At 42.5% G+C, this 18,823-nt stretch overlaps 1 protein-coding gene across 1 annotated transcript in view; it reads right to left on the minus strand.

Annotated features, from left to right (window-relative positions):
* Positions 1-16,991, minus strand: part of LOC311240235 (COP9 signalosome complex subunit 1-like) — a 148,888-nt gene extending 131,897 nt beyond the window's left edge. The window contains exon 1 of the mRNA XM_084328784.1: positions 16,930-16,991. Coding sequence (XP_084184910.1) covers positions 16,930-16,962 — 33 coding nt within the window. The 5' untranslated portion in view covers positions 16,963-16,991. The remainder of the gene's footprint in view (positions 1-16,929) is intronic.
* Between the last annotated feature and the right edge of the window lie 1,832 nt (positions 16,992-18,823).

An 18,823-nucleotide genomic window follows, 5' to 3' on the forward strand; every position in this document is an offset into this window, starting at 1 on the left:
AGCAGTGAGCAGAACAACATAATGTCTATTATGCAAAAACAAAACGACCTCACTTCCATGTTGGTGCATCAGCAATGCATTGCTTCACTGCCTAAAAGAGACATCCAACCATTTGAAGGTGACCCTCTGCAGTACCATGGCTTTATACAGTCCTTTGAACAGACTATAGAAAGGAGGACTGACAATGCTGTTGATTGCCTGCACTATTTGGATCAATACACCAGGGGGCAGCCTAAACAACTAGTCAAAAGTTGTCAACATATGACTGATGGCACTGGATATGCTACGGCGAAGGCTTTACTCCAGGAACACTTTGGGAATGAGCACGTCATAGCATCCGCTTACATGGACAAAATATTTGCATGGCCAGCTATTAAGTCGGAGGATGGGAAAGCCTTACAAGCATACAGCCTATTCTTGCGCGGATGCTGCAATGCCATGAAAGACGTACATAATCTATGTGACCTAAACACATCTGCAAACATGCTTGCTGTCATCAAGAAGTTGCCCTACAAGCTGAGGGACAAATGGCGAACAGAAGCATGTAACATCCAGGAAAGACATCGCAAACGTGCTATGTTCACAGATATTGTGACTTTTATTGAGCGGGAAGCGAGAATCGCTACAGACCCTGTATTTGGAGACATACAAGACGCTCCAATGACGGGGGCTTTCAAGGAAAGTGGCAGAGCTAGACCTGTGCCTCGTCTTCAGGCTAGAGGGAGTAGTTTTGCCACAACGTTCTCCACAATTGAAAGAGATGCTCATTGGGAAAACAGAGTTAAGGATGGATGTGAGGAGACTTGCCTTTTCTGCAAAGAGGGTGGACACACACTGGAGTCATGTACTCTACTGGAGAGGAGAGCTCACAGCGAGAAGATGGAGTTCCTGAAGGAGAATGGAGTTTGCTTTGGATGCTTGTGCACTGGGCACATCAGCAGAGAGTGCAGGGAACGTCTGTTTTGCAGGACATGTGGCTCACGACACCCCAGTTTGCTTCACATCCACTCTAAGGAGAATGGAGATGCAGAGAAAGGCAGGAGAAACTCAGACAGAGCAGTGGACAGAACTCTAGTCGAGATCCATACCGGTGGCCTTACTGGGGCCGGTGACCAAGATTGCAAGCTTGCCATCGTACCAGTTAAGGTTAAATCAAGCACAGGTCAAAGGTCAGTGGAAACCTATGCCTTTCTAGACCCAGGGAGCTCAGCGTCCTTCTGCACAATGGGTCTGATGGATAAACTGGGACTATCTGGGAGTAAAACAAGGATCCTTCTACATACCATGGGTCAAGAAAAGGTGGTTGACAGTTGCACTACATCTGACTTGGAAGTCGCTGGACTGGACAGTGACCGATACTGTAAAATACCAAAAATCTTTGCACAACATCAAATGCCTGTCAATCGAAGTAACATCCCACAACAGCAAGATCTGGAAAAATGGCCTCATCTGAAGCATGTCTATCTGCCACAGATAGATGCAGACGTGGAGATGTTGATTGGTCTGAACGTTCCCAGAGCCTTAGAACCACTGGAAGTCATCCGAAGTGTGAATGGAGGGCCATATGCAGTCAATACGATTAGTGATGCACCGATGTGAAAATTGTGGCCGATACCGATAACCGATATTAATATTGCTGTTCTGGTCGATACCGATATTTACCGATGTCGATATCTCTGTATAGAAAACACTTTTTTATGATAATCAAATAAAGAGCTATTTTCCAAAACGCGTAATTTTTTTTACTTTTGTAACTTATTTTCAGAAATGACTGATATTTTGAAACTATTTAAGGCCAAAACATGTAAAAAAAATTAAATTTTTTTTTTTTTTTTTTTAATATCGGCCCTATCTTGATATCGGTCCGATACCGATGTGTAAAAAAACGGCCATATCGGCCGATATTATATCGGCGGCCGATATATTGTGCATCACTAAATACGATGCTTGGATGGACTGTAAATGGACCAGTTGGAGGAGACGACAGTGTCATGGCAGCGTTCGGAGCTAGTTCTGAAAGCTCGAGCAGCACCAATAAGATGGAGTATAAACGTAAAATTCATCAGGAGGTGATCGACGAGGCCAAGCAGGAGTTAAAGATTCAGAGAGGAGAGAACACATGGCTCCTCCCAGAGCTCGACCAACGTCTTCATCAGACACAGCAGGAGACCATCTTCCAGGCCAAGAAGAAGAAAAGGTCAAAAAAGATCAAAAAGGAGAAGAAGAGACAAGAGGAGGAGAAAGCCAAAGCAGAGGCCATCCAACAGGCTGGTCTGCATAAGCTGGAGTTGAACCCATACTGGAAAGATGGAGGGAGTGGTCTTCCCCCAGTGCATAAGACTGGTACTGCAGCACATAAAGCCTCAGTAGAGAATGATGGAGGTGTTGGTTGGTTGAGGAAGAGTTTGAAGAGGATGAAAGAGCAGGCGGAGAGAGAACAACGCAGCCTCAGTGACGTGGTGTCTCAGAGATATGGATCCATTGAAACGTTTCAGAATCGACTTGCAGAAGCTGAGAGAGCAGCACATGGAGAAAGGAGGAGAGGAGGAGAAAGAGAGGAGAGGATGGCAAGAGGAGGAGGAAGAGAGGACAGAGAGAGGAGGATGGAGGAGGAGAGGAGAGGAGGATGGTATAGAGAGAAGAGGATGAGGAGGGACTCCAGACAGTACTCCACGAAGTGGAATCAATTCTCAACAGTAGACATCTCACATACCTGCCACAATTACAGGAACGACAGAACAAGGATCAAGCGGAACTTCATCCCCGGTGACATAGTGCTCAATAATGGACGATTCCGCACCACGGAATTCCTGAATCATTGGGAGGATTACAGAGACGATGCCAGACAAGATCGGACCTGTGCGAAAGGTCTGGATTAAGACGCGGACCCGCAGCTTTCCCTATAGACCTGTGACAAAGATTTGCCTTCTTCAGTCGACAGTCATGAAGGCTTTGTTTCTTTCTCATGATTTTGGATTATTTTGACTTTTTCGTGACTGACGTTTGAATTGACTTGACTTTGGTTGATTTAAGAAGAGTATCAAGACCTTATGTCAAGATGTATGAACTATGAGCTCCTTGCGCACAAAAAAATCGAAAAAAAAAAAGACAAAAAATTGGAACGAAATTTGTATTGTGGTGTTTTATATTAATTGAAGTATTGGTAATTATTACTGTGAAATGAGATTATGTAATAATTAGGGGCCGGTATGTTGGTGACAGGTATACACAACTCGGGTTGTCAGTAGGGATGCCCCGATCGATCGGCCACCGATCGTTATCGGCCGATAATTAGTATAAATATGCGATCGGGGAATTCCGATAATTAGTCATATTCGCCGATCGTGGAAACTGATCAAGTGGATATCTCACTCGCTTGTCTCAGACGCACAGGACCTGCAAACTGCTCCTCCTCCCTAGCCCCGCCCGTACCCGTGTAGAGTTTGTAAACACAGAGGAGGCGGACCTCCTCTGCTGAGTCTAGATAGTGCATTCGACCTGAGCTAACGTTAGCTACCTAGCTATCGTTACTGTTTAAACAAAATTACCCAGTCAACTATTCACTTTTAGTAGGCATTGTCTAACGGTATTTAGCCGGCTAGCTACCGATAGCTCCTGATATCAACAAATGCTCCAGCAAGTCTTGTAGTGCATGTTGATACCTCCGTTAGCTCGCGTTAGCTGACGTTAATTCACTGTTCAAAACGAAATGTCCGATTGAACTAAATAGTTGTCTTAACGTCATCTAGCCGGCTAGCAGTAGCTACAGATAGCTCCTGATATCAATGTCTTATAACATTGATTGAATGCGTATTCGAGCTGAGGGCTTGCTGAATGTGAAATGACCAAAGCACTTAACGTTACCAATGGGGTCCCGCTGCAGCGCCGGAGAATCCTTTTGCTCGCTATCTGCAAACAGCTCCACTGTCTGTGTGTACATGCACTACAAGACTTGCTGGAGCATTTGTTGATATCAGGAGGAGCTACTAGAGTACACACAGACAGTGGAGCTGTTTGCAGATAGCGAGCATTTTGACTTGTTGCGTGGTGGCGATGTCTCGCAGATAATACAAGTACAAGTCTAATTATATAATATATATATATTATTAAAAAAATTATATAAAATAATTTTTAATTTCTTTTTAACACTTTGGCTGCCATGGGTTAAATTAATGATATACCATAGATTGCCAGCGCTATTTGTCTATGGAGAAAGTCCCCTTCTTTGCAGGGCTATAACTTTTTTAATTCTATTGCTACATTATCCATTATTAGGGCCCATTCAAAGTCCTATATGTATTGTTCATTGTGTAGCAACGTTAAACTTTTTCATTCACATATTCATAGTAAAGTATGGTCTAATGTATAAGTATGTTTTCATCTCTTTCTGCAACTTTCTCCAGAACGTGATATATAGCCCCAAATGCATTATATTGATGATGAAATACAGTTTGATGGCAATCAGCGCGATATAAAAAATTCCAACTAGACGTACTTCTAGAAGTTACTACACGTCATCTGATGTTGACCGGATGGGCGAGGGGGCGTTTATAATTCCGTGGGCAGCGTTATACCAATCATCTAATGTGGGTCAAATGTTGATAAAAGCAGTTGGTATCGAAGATGGTAACGTTACACGCTGAAACTCACCCCAGTCTCCGCGCGCCGTTGGGCGATCATCGTCGAGTAGAAATTTTATCATTATGGGATATATTATTACCCGGTCCATCTCCAGCTTGTATAATGGTATATACGTCCAAATCATGTTGTTTATCGAGTTATTGGCAATCGATCGCTATGTAGAGTGACGAGCTAGAATGCCGGAACCAATACCGAGTGCCCGGAAGTAATAGGGCCGACCAGCAAAACCTCTACTGCGCTTCCTGTTAAGCGGTTGCGCGATCGGCCACCAGATGGCGCTCCTGAACCGCCAGAGAGCTCAGTGGGTCCTGCTGGTGGTTCTCAGGCCAGCGGAGGGACATTATGGATCAGATCGCAGATTTTTGAAATATTGATATAAAGACGCTGTACAGCGTCCCCCGGCAACTTTAGCATCGCCAGCAAAGACGTTGTAAATCGTTTTTAGGCAGTCAAAGTGTTAATCAAAAACTATCGGTATCGGATCGGTATCGGCCGATATGGCTCACGACGATCGGTGACAAAAAACGTGATCGGGGCATCCCTAGTTGTCAGGGTCACGTCATTGATCACGTCATTCACAAATGGGTCACGTGGTGTCGTAGTAGTAAAGTCAGCTGTTCACCTGCGGGTTTCGGGAACAGTAACAATTAGGGGGTGAACGGGGAAGTCACACTTTGCTGACCGCACGTACGCTACACTATGATCAATCAAACCGTGACTCATTCTATTTTTTGATACTATATGAACTGTTTTTAACTACAATAAACTAACCAAACACAGTATCCTGGATCCGTGGTTATGTGGCGAGCGGCGCGTCTGGCAGGTACCATTATTTCCCCGTGTTAGTCTCTCGGTGACTGCAGTATGTTTGGATAGTCACCATACACACGGTATAATTTGAAGCATAGACGGTAACGGTATATATCACGGTATCAGTGTTTCCGTTAGAATAATTTTTTTTGCCTGATAGGCAGGCTATATAAAGAATGACATCCTCAAGGCATGTAGATTTATAATATTTTTACTTAAAACTAGGCTACTTTTGCGTATAACGTCATTATATTCCAAATAAAATAAGTCCCGAGTCGAGACTCCGTACTGCTCCCATTGCAAACAGCAGGGCTGGATGCTGGATTTTGCTAGAAGCATATGTAGCTGCAGAGCCACAGAGCCAGGGGCTCTTTCAGGTCAATTCAGGGCAATTCAGCCGTTGGGTGGGGGGGCGCTGTTGAGCGGCCTGTGACCAGACCTGAAAGAACCCCTGGCTCTGCGGCTCTGCAGCTGCATGCTATTTCGCAAATCCACTGCTGCAGCCTTCCTCCCGCTGCAGCCGTCGTTATCATAACACTACACACATATCATAATGTTTACAGCAACTGTAGTTGATCACCAGGTATGTTTTATTAACGTAGAATAATTCATATAAGAAAAACGATAGGTAAGATCTCTTACCTTTCTCCACTGGTTAAAAATGCCAGGAACTGAAATTGAAACTTGCTGTGCGCCGCGGTGATGTGTGTTTATTATGAAATGACAATTGCGTGTTGACACGCCCAGTGCGCCCACTGCGCGAAGCCTCCTAAATAACTTTTTCCAGTTTGCACATATCTATTATCTATGACTAATTCGATCTATTTTTAGGGGCAAATGCGATTGAAATAGTCGCGCTGTGGTTACATGACGATGACGTCATTGCTATTTTAGAGCTGATCTACCGGTTACACGGTATAGTCAAAATCCATACCGTAGAGCAAATTCATACCGTTTATACTGTATACCGTTTATACCGTCCACCCCTAAACAAAGGCATTCGTTTTGTGGCATTAACGTTATATAGTTACTAGGGATGCACCGATATGAAAATTTGCCACCGATACCGATACCGCTTGTTCAACTAACACAATCGGCCGATACCGATTCCGATATTTGTGGCAACAATTTTTTTTTAATATTTTTTAAATATTTCTTTTTTGACTTTTTTTTTTTTTTTTTTTTTTTTTTTTATGAAACTACTGTATATTTGTGTTACAAATTGTGCTCACCGATATGATCATAGGCCTCTTTACTTACTTAAAAAAAGGAAACATCAAGAAATAGCACCATCTCTCTCCAAGTATGTTCTGCAGGGCTGCAGCTAGATACTAGTTCTCCCAGCATGGTCTACCTGCTGGGCTGCAGCTAGATACTATTGTCTCAACCAATGAAATTTTTATTGACAGTCGATTCTGCCAATTACGTCACACACCGCTTGCACCCGCCTCTGCTGTTACCACCAATCGGCAAGCGCGTATACATTTTTTACTTCGGCTTTTGTCCGCCATTGATTTTGAGTTGACGAGAGCTTTTCAACAACAACAACGCGGCTGACGTTTACTTTTAGCTCCGCAGGATGACTTAAATGAGGCATAATGATTTTACTGCAACTAATGTTATAATAAAACAAAGCCTTTCTATACATGTGTCTGATTGAAAACGTTATTAACAGATTGCAGAATGGGTAAAACTCAGGGCTCTGTGAGCAACAGAAGGAACTGAGCTAGTATGAACTAGGGATGCCCCGATCACGTTTTTTGCCACCGATACCGATCACCGATCGTCGTGAGCCATATCGGCCGATACCGATCCGATACCGATCGTTTTTGATTAAAAAGAAATTAAAAATTATTTTATATAAAAAGTTTTTTTTTTTTTTTTTTTTTTTATAAAATATATATATTATATAATTAGACTTGTACTTGTATTATCTGCGAGACATCGCCACCACGCAACAAGTCAAAATGCTCGCTATCTCCACTGTCTGTGTGTACATACTCTGCTTTGATCAAATCACATTCGGCTCTGAGATTTACCCTAGGCTCTGCAGATATACCCTACTCCCTCAGCTATCCCCGTTAATGACTGCGACGCAAGCCGGGCTTCGAATATGCATCGAATGAGTGTTATAAGACATTGATATCAGGAGCTGTCTGTAGCTACTGCTAGCCGGAAATATAACGTTAAGACAACGCCTCAGTGAACTATTTAGTTGAATGGGACATTTCGTTTTGAACAGTGAGCTAAGCTAACGTGAGCTAACAGAGGTAACATACACTAGTACTAGATAACTAGACTATTGCTGGAGCATTTGTTGATATCAGGAGCTATCAGTAGCTAGCCGGCTAGATACCGTTCAGTTAGACAATGCCTCATCATGTATTAAACTAAAAGTGAATAGTTGACTGGGTCATTTTGTAGCGGTAGCTAACGTTAGCTCATGGAGGTCCCGTCCCACTAGACTAGACTAGACCCGTGTTTACATGCGTGCGGGAGGAGCTGGAGGAGGAGCAGAAGACGCGCAGCACTGTGTGCAGCTCCCGGTGTCTGAGACAGAACTCAGCGAGTGAGATCTGTTTTGACGATCGGCGAAAATAAAACAGTAACGATAGCTAGGTAGCTAACGTTAGCTCAGGTCGAATGCACTATCTAGACTCAGCAGAGGAGCCGCCTCCTCTGTGTTTACAAACTCTACACGGGTGCGGGCGGGGCTAGGGAGGAGGAGCAGTTTGCAGGTCCTGTGCGTCTGAGACAAGCGAGTGAGATATCCACTTGATCAGTTTCCGCGATCGGCGAATATGACTCATTATCGGAATTCCCCGATCGCATATTTATACTGAATATCGGCCGATAACGATCGGTGGCCGATCGATCGGGGCATCCCTAGTATGAACGCTTGCTACGTTCGGGTAAATAATATGCTGATGTTATTGAACGTGTAACACTAACTATATAACGTTAATGCCACAAAACGAATGCCTTGTTAATCATAAGTAGTAACTTTGATGCAGTAGCTTGTGTGTGTGTGTGTGTGGGCACTGTGGGGGGGACTGGGGACGGCGTTGTGCAGGTCGCAAGTGAACTTTTTTTTGTCTTGACGCTACACAAATTGATGGATATTTATCAACTACTGCCATCGGCACATTCGAGCTTATCGGCCGATAGGCCGATTGCAGTCAACAAGGCACTTATCGGCCGATACCGATACCCGACCGATACATCGGTGCACCCCTAATAGTTACATGTTCAATAACATCAGCGTATTTACCCAAACATAGCAACGTCCGATGACAACATAGATAACAAACATTACTGTTCATATCTCAGCCCGTGCTGAGTTGTGCGTGCCCATTCTGCGGTCTGTTAACACTTTCTCTGCCAGAGACGCCTAAACTCGTCATTCCCCGCCATGCTAATTCTGCCAATGACGCCGTAACACGTCATTGAGATCAATATTTCAAAAATCTGTGATCGCAATCATATTTCTCCCCCGGAGACTTGAGATCTACTGTTGATCCCCTCTCAACTCTCCAACGGTTCAAGAGCGCCATCTGGTGGCCGATCGGCGGATCGCCCAAACCGGAAACCGGAAACGGAAGCTGGTGCTCATTCCAATTCGGTCCGATCACTCGCTAATAGTCCCGGGACTCGAGCTAGACACAATGGATAGCAATCCGTTACCAATAACTCGATAAACAACATGATTTGGACGTATATACTATTATACAACCTGGAGATAGATCGCATATTTCAACATCCCATAATAGGAATATTTCTGCTCCACGCTCATCGCCCAATGCTACGAGGAAGCTACAGTGAGTTTTAGCGTTTTTTTTTAACGTGTTCGATACTAACTGCTCTAATGATCATATCACCCACACTAGATGAATCATCTAACATTGGCCACGGAATTATAAACGACCCCCCCCCCATCCGGTCAACATCAGATGATAAGTAGTAACTTCTAGAAGCACGTCCATTTGAAATTTTTTATCTCGCGCAGATCGCTATCAAACTGTATTTGATCATCAATATAATGCATTTAGGGCTATAAATCACGTTCTGGAGAAAGCTGCAGAAAACGATAAAAACATACTTATACTTTAGACCGTATTTTAGTATGAATATGTGAATGAAAAAGTATAACGTTCCTACGTCCTGAACGATAGATAATTGACGTTGAATGGGCCATAGTAATGTCAATTTAGCAATACAATTTAAAAGGTTATAGCCCTGCAAAGAAGGGGAACTTCACCATAGACAAATAGAGCTGGCAGAGAGGGGTATAATGATGTACATAAGCCTGGCGAAGAAAGTGTTAATAAAGTTTTCAATCAGACAGATGTATGGAAAGGCTTTTATTATAACATCCGTTGCAGTAAAATCATTATGCCTCGTTTAAGTCATGCTGCGGTGCGCTGGTAATCACTCGTCGGCCGCGGGAGCTGTTGTTGTTGTCGTTGAGCTGAGCTCTCGTCAAAATCAATGGCGGACAGAGCGGAAAGTAAAAAACTCATAGCGCTTGCCGATTGGTGCTAAGAACAGCAGGGCGGGTGCAAGCGGTGTGATATAATTGGCAGACTCGACTGTCAATCAAAATTATTCTGTTGCCGGCTGAACGATTGAATGAATGAAAACGTTATTAACAATTGCAGAATGGGTACAATACAGTACAGCTCAATACAACAACAGTCAGTGGACTGACTGGAGGTGGAAGACCAGAAAAAGACTTTCGGCTTTTTTACATAAGGGTCCTCCATTTTCAATTCATCAAAACATTTAGAGACATACAAATATACAGTAGTTTCATAAAAATGCTATTGATTGATTGATTGATTGATTGATTGATTTAAAACTTTATTAACATATTGCAGAATGGGTACAGTACAGCTCAATACATACTGTAGGAAAGCCCTGCTAATAAGACTACTTTGTTCTGAACTGACCCTTTAAGAGTTCCTCCCCTTTAATGAGAGCGAGCTGGTCTCAGTGTTATTGTCTGACGACTACTTTGTTCTGAACTGACCCTTTAAGAGTTCCTCCCCTTTAATGAGAGCGAGCTGGTCTCAGTGTTATTGTCTGACGACTACTTTGTTCTGTACCGGTCCTCTAAGAGTTCCTCCCCTTTAACGTGAGCGAGCCGGTCTCAGTGTTATCGTCTAACGACGTGCTGTAGTAGTTTACCCTGTCCCCTTGGGATAACGTGTGCGTCAATGAACGTGAGTACTGTACCTGCATTTAGTTCGTTCATTCAGTTTACTCTGTACTTAGTGTGTCCCCGCTGATCCATTCCTGTTGACGTCATTCCCCCCGCTATTGAAACACTGCGCCGTTAGCTTAGCTACACGTTAGCCAACCTACGTTCCCCCTCCTATGATATGCTGCTGCACTGCGTGGCTAGCTTAGACGCACGTTAGCTAGCCTAAGCTATAACTCACTCATTACCCCTAGTGAACTGAATGTATCTTACCCCTGGTTTACAGTCCACCTACCTATACTGTTTACATGCACTGAAGGAGTATTCCCTGCATAGTTTATGTAGGTTATGTATATTAACTCTGGTTAAGTGAATGCTCTAGTTACTATTTGCACTATACTACTAAGGGATATTCTGTTTATGTACATCACTACTGTGTTATTAATGTATACTGTATTGTATTCCTCTGTAGACAACCACACCTGGAAATTATCAAATAACAACCAGTAACTGCAGCACGCCTCTGTGTAATTCTTTAACGGGTGTTACAACCCCATAGTGTCCGCCAGTTCCATCAAACGCACCCTGTGGAGGCCCTAGCCCTCCGTTTCACATACAATTGTTAAGGGGATGCAGACCAGAGAAAGACTTTAGTATTGTTTACTAGGGATGCACCGATATGAAAATTTGCCACCGATACCGATACCGATTGTTCAACTAACACAATCGGCCGATACCGATACCGATTTTTGTGGCAAAATATTTTTTTTAAATTTTATTTAAATATAATTTTTTTTTTGTAATATTTTTTTTTTGTAATTTTTTTATTTTTTTTTATGAAACTACTGTATATTTGTCTTACAAATTGTGCTCACCGATATGAACATAGGCCTCTTTACTTACTTAAAAAAAGGAAACATCAAGAAATAGCACTATCTCTCTCCCAGTATGTTCTGCAGGGCTGCAGCTAGATACTAGTTCTCCCAGCATGGTCTACCTGCTGGGCTGCAGCGAGATACTATTGTCTCAACCAATGACATTTTGATTGACAGTCGATTCTGCCAATTACGTCACACACCGCTTGCACCCGCCTCTGCTGTTACCACCAATCGGCAAGCCGTATACATTTTTTACTTCGGCTTTCGTCCGCCATTGATTTTGAGTTGACGAGAGGATTTCTAGAACACGCCGCGGCTGACGTTTAGCTTTTAGCTCCACAGGATGACTTAAATGAGGCATAATGATTTTACTGCAACTAATGTTATAATAAAACAAAGCCTTTCTATACATGTGTCTGATTGAAAACGTTATTAACAGATTGCAGAATGGGTAAAACTCAGGGCTCCGTGAGCAACGGAAGGAACTGAGCTAGTATGAACGCTTGCTACGTTCGGGTAAATAATATGCTGATGTTATTGTCCGTGTAACACTAACTATATAAGTTAATGCCACAAAACGAATGCCTTGTTAATCATAACTAGTAGTAACTTTGATGCAGTAGCTTGTGTGTGTGTGGGGGACGGCGGGCGTTGTGCAGGTAGGTCGCGAGTGAATTTTTTTTTTTGCCTTTTGACGCTACACAAATTGATGGTTATTTATCGTGTCCCCCAGGGCTCGGTTTTAGGACCCCTTCTCTTCTCCCTCTACACTAAATCACTGGGTAACATTATCACGTCTCATGGCTTCTCCTACCACTGTTATGCCGACGATACTCAACTCTTCCTCTCCTTCCCTCCCTCAGATATCCACGTCTCTGAGCGGATCTCGGCCTGTCTGTCCGACATCTCCGCCTGGATGACGACCAACCACCTCAAACTGAACCTAAGCAAAACAGAATTGCTCCACCTGCCGGCCAAATCCTCCCCCCTGACCGACCTTTCCATCACAGTCGAGAATGCAGCTGTGACCGCGTCCCCGACCGCCAAGAACCTTGGTGTTGTCCTCGACGACCAGTTGAACTTCTCTGCTCACATCGCAGCGACAACCAGAACCTGCCGATTCCTCCTGAGCAACGTCAGAAGGATACGCCCCTTCCTGACAAAAGAAGCCACCCAACTCCTCGTCCAATCAACAGTCATCTCCCGCCTCGACTACTGCAACGCACTGCTCGCTGGCCTCCCGGCCACTGCCACTAAGCCTCTTCAACTCATTCAGAACGCAGCGGCCCGCCTGATCTCAAACCTACCGAAGTCGGCCCATGTCACCCCACTTCTTAGGGACCTGCACTGGCTCCCCATTGCTGCACGAATCCGCTTCAAGGCCCTTGACCTAGCATACCGTGCGGCAAAGGGAACTGCTCCCGCCTACCTCCGGTCAATGGTCTCTAACTACACACCCTCAAGACCCCTACGCTCTGCATCTTCTGGCCGCCTCAGACCTACTCCTATCCAAGCTCCGGGAGGGTCATCAAAGAGAAGTCGCCTATTCTCAGTCCTTGCCCCACAATGGTGGAATGAACTACCCACCCCAGTTAGGACAGCCGAAACACGTCCAATCTTTCGCCGTCGACTAAAGACTCACTTCTTCAACCATTATCTGAATAAAAAAAAAAAAAAAAAAAAATCTAACCCTAACTAACCATACGGTCATGCACTTGTCCTAATAAACTAACCTACACTGTAGCACTCAACACTTTGATGAACATTGTTACTCAGCTGATAGAGTTGTGCTCTTCCTGATGGCTTGTCGTACAGAACTTGTAAGTCGCTTTGGATAAAAGCGTCAGCTAAATGACTAAATGTAAATGTAAATGTAAATGTTATCGGCGACTGCTATCGGCACATTTCAGCTTATCGGCCGATAGCAGTCAACAAGGCACTTATCGGCCGATACCGATACCCGACCGATATATCGGTGCACCCCTATTGTTTACATCAGGGTCCCCCATTTTCAATTAATCATATTTCATATCTAAATCATATAATATCTCATTGCTAAATATATGCAATATATAATCTAATCCAATAATCTAAATCTAATATATAATATAAAAATGCTAAATGCATGGGTATTTTATTTTGTCTTTAATGTTAGCTTGCAAACTCAAATACATTCTTGGTAAGCCTCATAATGAATTGTTTGGGGAAAAAAAGAAAAACATCGTGATGTGTATCGTGTATCGCCGAAAGGTCAGAAAATATCGTGATATCATATTTAGGCCATATCGCCCAGCCCTATGTACCACCCATGTAGCTGTCAAAGCTCCATCACAAATGCAGTTATGTGAATAGAAAGGGATTCCACTCAGTCAATGTTGCGATGCGCATTTGCCTGATACATGTCGTTGCTGCATGCCGGGATGTTTTCAATTCATTAAATAAAACTGATACTTTTTGCAAGGGTTTACTGACTGTCATACAAATAATCAACCAACTACATACTGTAACTTTTCAGTGCACGTTTTTATTTACATTGTAACAACAGCCTTGTGAGCTCCCGCACACAGACATGATGGAATTCAAGTTCTAGTTTTTATTGATCACATATAGGCAGGCTACACATGGCGTAGGCTACATGGCAGTGAGATTCATTGTTCTTGTATATGCTCTCGTATTATTGTTTATATAGGCTACCTAATACCGACATCAAAATAGATTGTATGCCTCTACAAATCATATGCAGGTAGAACATTTACGGAAAATCCGTCGCGATTTGGAATCAAATTGACGGAGAACTTTAATCCCTGGGTATTAATCGAACGAAACGAAGAAAAGTCATATTCCAGCATGGTTATTAATGACACCAATGGCAAACAGTGGTTAACGGTCTTTATTAGTGTTTGCGCTGCCCAGGCAGCAATGGTCTTTAGGAAGTTAATAGATATCATATCCGACACAGCCTGTCGCGTATTTCTCCCATAACACGCTTCGCTCGGCTTAGTCCACTTTTCCACATTTCATGGGGGTGTTTCATTACCGTAATTACTGGCGGTTCTATATGCAAATACTTAAAATCGTGCATGAGCGTGGAGCGTAGAACAAATGGTATTTATCAACACGGAGTGTGCATAGAACCTGTGTACGCACGTGTGATAAATCCCGTAAATTCTGTGCTTAACACTTTGAATGCCCATCACGAGATAGCTCGGGTTATCAGCCCGCGGGTTGAATGCCCATCACGAGAATTCTCGTTTTATTTTTTTTATTAGCGATCTGAATTCATATTTCATCAACCGAGTCGACCGTTGGTAATCCTGCCCCGCCAGGCGCTCAGATGTGAAAAAAGCGCCCCCTATCATCTCCCAGTAATGTACCATTTTGGATTGGACTTGGACTTGGACTTCTCACGCATGTAACCAGAGCCGATCAGATTAATTCTGGACCCTCAGCACAGCGTGTAATATGTGTTTTACAGTATACGCGTGGGATCAATAAAAGGATAGATTTTTGGAATGGCGATCAGGAATTGGAATAATCCATTTGGATACCATCTGGGCTTTTCAAAATGCTATAAAACGGAAATTAACCGATAAAAAAACAATCCGCTTCGACAATGTTGACTGGCAATGAGTCATTGATAATGCGACGGGCAGATTAGACACATAGCCATAATTTAAAACATAGATTAGGCGATATTAATGCTAACATTGAAGTGGATGGTGGGCATTAAAGCACTAAATGTGCCCCCCCTGCTGGGCACTGAAAGTGTTAAGAACGAAAATAGAACACTTTCTAAGAATTGTTGATAAATGAGGGCCCAGATGAAGTATAGTATATTTATAGTAAATGTACTGAGGATGGACAGATAATGTTGATATTTAAACATAAAAAATACAATACATAATAAATGTATTCATGATCATCATGCAACATAAAACAATTGCAGGAACGGTTTGGGAGAGGAAGGGGTTTTAGGTTGGCGTGTTGTGAGTTCCAAAAAAAATTACTTAAAAGTTTAAAGCTCAATATATTAAAACGTGGCACTTTACAGTGAACAGGAGGTCTATTTGTATTAAAAACAATAGATTTTAAATGTCTGGAAGAGCTCAAAAATAAAAATGTCAAATGATATTTCCGTTGCCTTTTTTGAGTTGATCTAAATGTTACGGATTGTGTTAAATGGTCATATAATATCATCTCATATCGATCGCAGGCACCTGAATCGAAGTGATATCGGCAAATATCGTATCGTTGTCCAAAGAATCGATATTGTATCGTATCGTGATGAAACTGGTGATTCCCACCCCTAACTAGGTCTACACTATACTATAGTTTAAGGCTACTTTCACTGTTTTACTGCATTACAGTACTGTTATATTGTCGTTTTTTTATCAATAAAAATAATATATTACATACCGGTATATATTGTTGGTGCTCCTTACATTTTGGTGGGTGCTCCTACATTTTTGCTGGTGCTCCCAAATTTTTGAAGTTGGAAGCACCAGTGCTACCAAGTAAAAATGTTAATTTCGAGCCCTAATGCCACATCAATGTGGACGCCCTACCCCACAGCTGTAAAGGAATGTGAATCACTACCCACTTTCAAAACCACTCTCAAAGAGCACCTATGGGAGACTGCTATTCGAAACTGGCCCCTGTAAATGTCCTAACCCAACCCCTTCCAATGTACAGTAAATGTCCTAACCCAATAATACACAAGACTACAGTTCCCCCCCACCCCACCTCCTCTAATACAGTTTCCTTGTCAAATGTATACTCTAGACTATTTTTGTATCACAAACAGTACTGTATTTGTAAATCTGGTATGTCATAAATGTATAGATGTAGCAGTACTGTCTATCTGTATGTCATATATGTTATGAAGAATTGAAAATGGGGGACCCTGATGTAAACAAGACGAAAGTCTTTCTCTGGTCTGCATCCCATTAACAATTGTGTATATTGAGCTGTACTGTACCCATTCTGTAATCTGAATACAATTTTCAATCAATCAAACCGTTAGTCGGCTATCATTGATCACAACAGCTAAACTAGCCAGCTTAAGCTAACTAATAACTTGCTTAGCCATTGTCTTCTGGTTAACTTAACATGTCAAGCGTATCATCATAAAAAGCGTGCTTGCATTGTTCATCGTATGCAAGCACTTTTCTGTGTGGCTTCGGTTAGCTAACTTTGAACTTGCAGCTGAGCCGAAGTTAGCATGTTATAGCCACTGGTAACATTAGCTAGCATTAGCTAACGATGACTAAGATTTGTGAGTGGCTTGTTTCAGTTTTTTTTCAATTGTCGTGGGGGTGAAGGCGCCGTGTTCACTTATGAACTCTTGTTCTGATTAATACATAAGAAAAAAAAAACACTGATAAATAAGGCCACCTTTACCTGAAAGTTGAAGACCTGCACAGGCAGAGGCATCCTTGCAGCTATAACTTCCGGTGCGTCTGGGTATGTAGTCAAATCTGTGCATCTGCTGTTTTGGTTTATGAGCGCACTCCTCATTTACATATCTAACTGCAAGTACATTCGTGGTAGTAACTGTGGCGACATACAAAACAAACTATTGTGTTGTTTTACTCATTACTACGGGGCCATCATGTTACGTATACTGGGCAAATCTCGAGTTATTTTTGTCATTATCTCGAAATAACAAATGTTGTTTCCCCGAGATAACGGGATAATTTCCCCGAGATCTCGAGAAAACGAAACTATAGTCTATAGTTACATTAAATCACTGCAGGAAACATTCAGTGTAGCAATGTCAGAGGAGCAGGAGGATATTGATCACCGCGTCACATATTCAATCATTGATTGATTGAAAACTTTATTAACAGATTGCAGAACGGGTACAGTACAGTACAGCTCAATACATACAATTGTTAAGGGGATGCAGACCAGAGAAAGACTTTCGTCTTGTTTACATCAGGCCGGGTCCCCCATTTTCAATTCATCATAGAATATGACAGATACATGACATACAGATAGACAGTACTGCTACATCTATACATTTATGACATACCAGATTTGCAAATACAATACTGTTTGTGATACGAAAAGAGTCCAGAAAAGAGTATAATTTGACGCAGAAACTGTACATTGGAGGAGGTTGGGTAGGTTTGCTTTTTTGCTTTTTGCTTTTAGCTTGTCAATCAGAATGGTGTGATTGACAGTGTCGAAGGCCTTTTGTAGGTCCAGCATGACCATGCCGCAGGCCTGACACAGGCTGAAATAGCTTTATGCCTTGCTGTTACAGATAATAATACACATTAGTGTGCGTCATCTAAGAAGACGGTTAGCAAGGCTTCAGCTTTACCGGCGGCGCAATCAAAGTGAGCTCTCAAAGAGCACATATGGGAGGCTGCAACTCGAAACTGGCATATTTGAAATTGTTGTGGCATAATTGCGAAACGTGTTTAGTCCCTTGTTTGAACCGAATCTGGGTTGAACATGATTTGTGGAACTCCCTCTGGTGTTGTGGTCGTGGAATTCACTGACCTTTTGGGAAGTATTTCGACATGTACATGGGTATCTTAGTGGTGTAGTGTAATTTGAAGACCAGGCCCATTGCAAGTTGCTGTACTCTGTCGTCTACTCATCCTAGGTTGTCAAAATGGGCAGGGGGTGAGGTGGGTTTTAGGAGTAAGGTCAAGCAGTAGTCTGACCAGTTTGTTTTGAGATGTTTGTAGTCTTGTTTTAGGGCCTTTGAGGTGCAAGCATAGTCGTAGTACCCTTGAATGAGTGCTCCTGCTAGAGTCTTCAAGGTATTCTTGTTTACCAGAGAGGAGATCCGGTACAAGAATCTTGTATGTTGGTTGTGTTGTGGAATGCTTAAAATGAGCCATCGACAGTGAACTGTAGAAATTAGATTGAGTCATTTGTTTATAAAAACATAGAACATGGTTTAATATCTGTGCTTCCGCAGAGATCAGTTTATAGAGATACACACATGTGTACACACAAGCGTCTGACCAGAAAGTGACCAAGAGGTCTGGTCAGACACAGATTAAATACATAATTGAAATTATGTACATTAGACATCCAGATATGACAGAATTGATTGATTGATTGAAAACTTTATTAACAGATTGCAGAATGGGTACAGTACAGTACAGCTCAATACATACAATTGTTAAGGGGATGCAGACCAGAGAAAGACTTTCGTCTTGTTTACATCAGGGTCCCCCATTTTCAATTCATTGTAACATATATCATATATGACATACATGACATACAGATAGACAGTACTGCTACATCTATACATTTATGACATACCAGATTT

The sequence above is a fragment of the Notolepis coatsorum genome, assembly GCF_963971535.1.
Source record: "Notolepis coatsorum genome assembly, chromosome: 14".
NCBI classification, from domain to species: Eukaryota; Metazoa; Chordata; class Actinopteri; order Aulopiformes; family Paralepididae; genus Notolepis; species Notolepis coatsorum.